Genomic DNA, 6,470 nt, shown 5'->3' with positions numbered 1-6,470 from the left:
CCGCCCCCTCCCGGGCTGCACCTGTCCATACCCTGAATGCACATAAACCTTTTCCCTTGGAGGTAGCTGAGATAAGATGTAGGCCTCCTGGGCATTCCAGCCAGGGTGAGGTCCAGGAGTTTCGAAGGTATTGTCTGTTGATTTGCATCCCTGAGCTTTGGGCCAAGCCCCGAGTCTGAGTCCCAGAAGTTAACAAGATTAAGGAGAGACAATGCAATCTTTATTGTGGAAGAATTTCTCGCCAGTCGAGGACATAAAGTCATAAACATGGGTAACTTGTGCTGAGAACGTCCTTGGTTCCCAGCGAGGCTAGGAAATCGAGATGTAAACAACTGAGCACCCCACACACAGCTGCAGTGGGCAGAGACTAGATAACCAAGGGGGCTGGAGTGGGTGGTCTGGAGGGCTGACCCTTAGAATGTTGTGATAAGTTAACCTATGTGCACATTACATGTAACCTTTCAATTATCACCTGTAACCAATCTTAAGATGAGCACGCCTCTTGCTAGAACGCATTTAAGTCACTGTATCACGGAAATAAAGTGGATTTGACCATCTAACCATATTGGTGAACAAAGAGTCATCTTCCCATAGCGCTCCACCGAACGTGTTTCCCAACACTTTATCTTTGTTGATGAACGAGAGAGAGGATTTAGACTCTCACACCACCCCGGCAACGGAGGGGAAAAGGATGGGGGGGGGGGAGAAAGGAAAAGGAAAGGTTTAGGGGAAAATAGGCAAGTTTTATACAATTTTCACAACAGACATGGGTTTTGATCGGGTAATGGCCCAAATGTGTTTCACACCATCAGTGGATACAAATTGCATATTCGATACTACATGTTGAATCAGTTGTATAAAATAGGGAATGATACATGGCAAGAAAAGTGACAATGCCAAAACACATAACAAATAAAACAACATCTGTTTAACCCAAGGTCCCACTGGAAGCCAGGAGAGCTAGTCCATATTCCATCCTTCCCAGGTCTGGACAGGTACATGAGCTAATTTTCGAATCTCAGAGCATGTTTGTCTCACTACTTTCCCATTGCCATCAATCTGTAGACAACAGTTGGAATCATTTAATTTTCCACAAACCCCTCCTTCTTCTGCTAACAGATCAGGAAGCATTCACAGGGTTTCCAGGTAGCAGGACCATAGTATTCAGTGATACGCTGGGGAGGTCCAGTCACCTTTTCCCCGCTTTTGACCACTACTTTGTGCCAAATGAGTGGAGATGGACCTTCTCTTTCTTCCCAAATTATCATATACTTTGATTCCCAGACCCTTTCTTTCTCCACCTGGGAGTAAGAAAAACAGTGGGTGAATCAGTCCAATATAGCATACCCCAGTCCAATTAGGTAGTAACTTTTTATAGAATTTGTCATTCCCAATGGGTTAGGAAAAAGAACATTGTTCCATCTCCCCTCAGGATGTGCATGACCTCTCATACTGCAGTACGAAGCACTCAAATAATTTCTCACTAAGACAATACACCCAAGACATATTTTAGACAAAAGAACAATGCTGAATCATTTAACAAAACAGAACAGAATACATTAATTCCATATCCCCCCACCCTGTCAGTCCTTCAGTTGGGAGTCCATTGAAGCTTAGGTAAAGCTTTCCCATGGATCTGATGAAGCTGCCAGGTTACAAGAAAAGTGCAGTCCTCTGGAGTAGTGATGCTGCCAGGAGACTTGTAGCCTGCAAAACTTGAGAAGTATTTAATATGGTAACAACACATGTCCTTCTGACAATATCTCAAGGAATCTTTAGTCAACTCTCTCAGATACTGACAAGGTATCAGTGCAGGACTCCCCCCACCCAACGAGAGGCTCCCTGTGCCTCCCCAGGTGAAGCTCTTAACAGAGTTGGCTTAATTACTTTGAACGGGCCTGTAGGTGCCTTTGATTGTTTCAGCTTAAAGCCAAGCTAAGCACAAACCAAATCCACCTCCCAAACCCTGTACAATTTTACAATTGATTGGTGAGCTCACAGATCTCTATGCTTCACCTCCCCCACTCACCACTGAGGGGTGAAGCTCTTAGTTCCTATGAGGCACACCTGTCCTCTCATCGAGGGTGGGCTCAGGCCAGTGTTTCACAACCATTTCTAGCTGCCTCGTGAATAACCCGTCAATCACTTCTTTTGGGATACCTTTCTTTCGGCCTACCCCCCACCAACACTGTCTAGTGTTCAGGTGTTCCCTTCCCCCAGTCAAGTGTCTCTTGGGGATTCGAAGCATCTGGCTCGGGGGGGCTGGACTTGGAGGTGGGTGATTAATTTTCACATGCCTCAAGCCTCTAGATTCAGGCTTATGAACTTCCTCAGGCACTCCATACTGCCTGGCATAATCTAATAGCTCCCTGGCTACCTCTTCCCATGTCCATTGTTTAGAATCAGGCTGGCTCCTCCCGGGTGTTAAGTTCTCCCTCAGAGCAGCTTGTATTCGGGAGGTAAATGGGGTGTCAGCTATTTCCTTTTGAAGCTGAATGCCTTTCATCTTAAGGGAGTCAGGGAGTCCCCTGACCAGAGGAGTCATTGGCTTTGGGTCCACCAAGAGAGAAAGGGGCGATTCGAAATGATGTTTCAGTTCTCGATCATAGACCATTTGCAAACAAGCTGCCTTCTGCACATTTTCCATTATCTGATTCGTGCCTCCCCTCAGAACTAGAGGCTCTCCTCTCTCCTTTGAATCAAAGCCTCCAGCCCAGAAAGCTGCTCGCTGAGTAAGGCTCCAGGGACCATTTCTATTTCCTGTAGTTAGGAAAACATTAGCACCCCAATAGCTTGTGGCTTCAGCCTCTGTTAACCTAATCTGATCCCCTCCAGTTTTAGACACACACCATACATATTCCACCTCAGACTCTCCAGCAGAACGTGTAAACTCTTTACGCAGTTTGGCCAGCTCAGTGGAAGAAAAGGGTGTCTCTTTCATTGTGATGGCAGGGGTGCCATCCTCATCCTCATATAGCATTTCGGTTTTAATGAGAGGCCGCATGTGAGCAGCAGCTTCCTCTGCTGCTGCCAGTTCTGCCTGAGGGTATATGGCAGCAGGCTCTGTCTGTTTTGACTCTGCCTGCAGTTCCTCCTTCAAAAACCAATTGTGCTGCTTCTGCTCTTCTTTTAATCTATCTTTAAGATCTGCCACTTTGTCCTTTAAAGTTACAATATGCCCTTGCAGGGAATCTACCAGATCCTGCAAGGATGAAATGATTTTCTTCTCTCGTTTGTTTTGGCTTTGCTTTTCGTCTACTGAAGTGGCCAAACACGCACCCAAAACTGCACAGATGAAAGCTTTGCCCTTTCCCGACTTAGCCCGTGCCTCTTTCTGCAGGGACACAATCCGGTCCGTCACACTCTGAAAGTTACTCCAGTTCTCACAGGCCCAATCCACCCCTTCTACAGACGGGTGGGCCCCGTGAGCTTCCTAAAAACACAAAAGCCTCTCCACCGTGGCCATTGTCTTTAAGGTAAAAGCTTCACGGGGAGGTCACACTTTACACAATATTCTCAATCTCACTAGACGTCTTGTGGAGGTTACTCTCCACAAGAGGACACACCTTTGCAAAATATTTCCTATTCACCGCAGGGTACTAAGAATTCTCGGGAAGGTCACACTATAAAATCAACACTTGTACCCTAAAATATTCTTTCCTGGGAACGCAGACACTCTGCTCCACAAGCATTCACTTTGCTCTCAGAGTACATCTCAGACACACTCATGCACACTTTGGGGTTCTCAGAAATGCAATAGTTTCCTGATGATACTTTCACTACACAGAATCCTCTCCGTGACGGCAGAAAATGTCAAGGTCCGGAGGAGCAGAGATGAACAGTATCTCTGTCCAGAGGAGCAAAACCAGTTCTTATGGATTCCGTGTTGTGAAATTAAGGTGCAAACGAGACCATATATGACCACAAAACTATTTATTAAAGGATAAGGTTGGGCAAAACAGAGGGAGAGAGGGGAGAAGGGAGAGAGAGAAAGATCAGAACAGAGGGAGAAGGGGGAGAGAGAAAGATAAAGAGAATGATGGAGAAGAGAAGAAGGAGCAGGGAAGGAAAAAGGCTGTGATCATATTACCCTCAGTCGCAGATGGAGGGGAGAGAGAGAGATGGGTGCATGGCCCAGGGATGATCTTCTGTGGAGTTTGTCAGAGTTTCTTCGGGTGGTGTGCAGCTCTGGTGGTCTGGTGGTGGTCCGCCCTCGGTGGTCCAGTAGAGGTGCCACATGTGGTCCGGTGGGAATGCCACTGGTGGTCCGCTGAGAATGCCACTGGTGGTCCGCTGGGAATGGCACTGGTGCTCTGATGGAGACGCCACACTTTGGCAGGCATTTCTCCTGCCTTTTTATAGAGTTTTCCTGCTCAGTGTCTGGCTGCAGCTCCCCAGGGCATCTTCCTGTGCATTCTAATGCATTCGCAGGGGTCTGGCGCCACTGGGGAGAGGGCCTCCGCCCCCTCCCGGGCTGCACCTGTCCATACCCTGAATGCACATAAACCTTTTCCCTTGGGGGTAGCTGAGATAAGATGTAGGCCTCCTGGGCATTCCAGCCAGGGTGAGGTCCAGGAGTTTCGAAGGTATTGTCTGTTGATTTGCATCCCTGAGCTTTGGGCCAAGCCCCGAGTCTGAGTCCCAGAAGTTAACAAGATTAAGGAGAGATGATGCAATCTTTATCTTTGTTGATGAACGAGAGAGAGGATTTAGACTCTCACAACCACAAAACAGAAGTGTTCATCTCGAAAAAACACAATTACAGTATGAATCGGTAGATTTCCAGCAGAAACACATTAATTTTTGCAAACAAAGTAGCAGAGGTCAGAATCAGAACAGTAGTTTTCTCCCATAAATCATTAGATATGCAGCGGATCCTAGACATACACCACAGTACAGAAGAGTTCATATCCAAAGGCGCACTTTTACAGAATGAATTTGTAGATTTCCAGAAGGAACTCAAATATTATCACAATGAAGTAGCAGAGTTCAAAATCAGAACAGTAGTTTTCGCCCATAAATCATTAGATATGCAGCACAACTGTGATGTGCACCACAAAACAGAAGTGTTCAGCACGAAAGCACACAATTACAGTATGAATCGGTAGATTTCCAGCAGAAACACATCGATTTTTGCAACAAAGTAGCAGAGTTCAAAATAAGAGCAATAGTTTTCACCAATAAATCCTTAGATACGATGAACAACCGAGACGTACACCACAAAACAGTAGTGTTCACCACGAAAGCACACATTTGCAGTATGAATCGGTAGATTTCCAGCAGAAACACATTGATTTTCCAAAACAAAGTAGCAGAGTTCAAAATCGGAACAGTAGTTTTCTCCCATAAGTCATTAGATATGATGAACATCCTAGACGTACACCACAGAACAGAAGTGTTCCTCTCGAAAGCACACAATTACATCATGAAGCGGTAGATTTCCATCAGAAAGACACTGATTTTCACAACAAAGTAACAGAGATGTTGTGGAGGGGTTTTCTCTATTCCTCCCCGGTTAGGGGGAGGTGAGAAATTAATTTGAGGTGGTTTTGATTTTTTATAAAATTATGTATTAAAATTAGTATTTACAAGTTTATATCACCCCCAACCACTATGAAATCCAGGGTTCGTTTGCAAGTTTATGAAAATAGCTTGGGATATATGTACAGGGATTGATTATTAACTGGAAATATCAAATTATTAACAATTATTGACAGAGAGAAATATTTCTTAGGCTTAATGCCTCTTAACAACTCTAGTGTTTGCCCAGCAAGGGCTGAAACTGTGTGTGCTCTTTAGATAGAGGTAACTTGTATTACAAAAGAATTGAAGCTTACTTATGTGTGCTGTTCTTAAGTATTAATCATTAAATCACCCTTCCGGGAATTATCTGTCTCACCGTGTGCCTCAGTTTCTGGGGACTTGATGGAGCTGGAGATTTGTCCCGGCTTGCAAGGGAAATTGATAAAGGTTGTCCCAGTCTTCCCAGTCTCTGGGGTAAATAGAGTTTTCTCTAACCTTTTCTCCTGGGGCGATCTCTGCCTTGGAGCTGCAGCTTCTGGATGGTGTGTGTGTGCAGGGATGATCAGGTGGCAGGATTCCAGGTGCAGGAGAAGGATTTGGTCCATGTAGCTTCTGACATGGTTTGGGCAGCTAGCAGGCTGCATTTGCAGACCATCTGGAAAGGGGTCTGCTGGCTCTGGGTCTTTCCAGAGTTACAGGATAGCCGGCAAGCAATATCTATGCTGCCCTGCAGGGAGATTTAACTCCGTAGCTGAATCAAGATAGCTCTAGGCTAGGCAGGGGGTTCTCGGCTCCCCATATATGAATGGTGCAGGCATGAATATGCTCTGCTTCTCAGAGGGCTTGCAGATAGCTTGGCTGCGCCTTGAGATCAATGCATAAGGTCTAAGCCTCTGTAATGCTTGCAAGAGAGCGAGGCCTGATCCTGTGTCTAGGCCAATGCAAGT

General features: G+C 45.8%; 1 protein-coding gene across 1 annotated transcript; it reads right to left on the bottom strand.

Moving 5' to 3' along the window:
• Positions 1 to 2,047: 2,047 nt before the first annotated feature.
• Positions 2,048 to 4,343, bottom strand: LOC135192875 (uncharacterized). The gene is made up of 2 exons (XM_064176251.1): positions 4,212 to 4,343; positions 2,048 to 3,433 (listed from the first exon to the last, which is right to left on the bottom strand). The coding sequence occupies exons 1-2, from the start codon at positions 4,341 to 4,343 to the stop codon at positions 2,048 to 2,050; spliced, it is 1,518 nt and encodes a 505-aa protein (XP_064032321.1).
• Between the last annotated feature and the right edge of the window lie 2,127 nt (positions 4,344 to 6,470).

The sequence above is a fragment of the Pogoniulus pusillus genome, chromosome W (assembly GCF_015220805.1).
Source record: "Pogoniulus pusillus isolate bPogPus1 chromosome W, bPogPus1.pri, whole genome shotgun sequence".
Taxonomy (NCBI): domain Eukaryota; kingdom Metazoa; phylum Chordata; class Aves; order Piciformes; family Lybiidae; genus Pogoniulus; species Pogoniulus pusillus.
This window is presented reverse-complemented; position numbering and strand designations above follow the sequence as displayed.

Excerpts from the sequence above, each read along its gene's own strand:
- LOC135192875 (XM_064176251.1), bottom strand. The coding sequence starts at position 4,343 with ATGCCTGCCAAAGTGTGGCGTCTCCATCAGAGCACCAGTGCCATTCCC. Across the intron at positions 3,434-4,211 it reads CCTCTACTGGACCACCGAGG|GAAGCTCACGGGGCCCACCC; the intron begins GCGGACCACCAC and ends TTGTGTTTTTAG.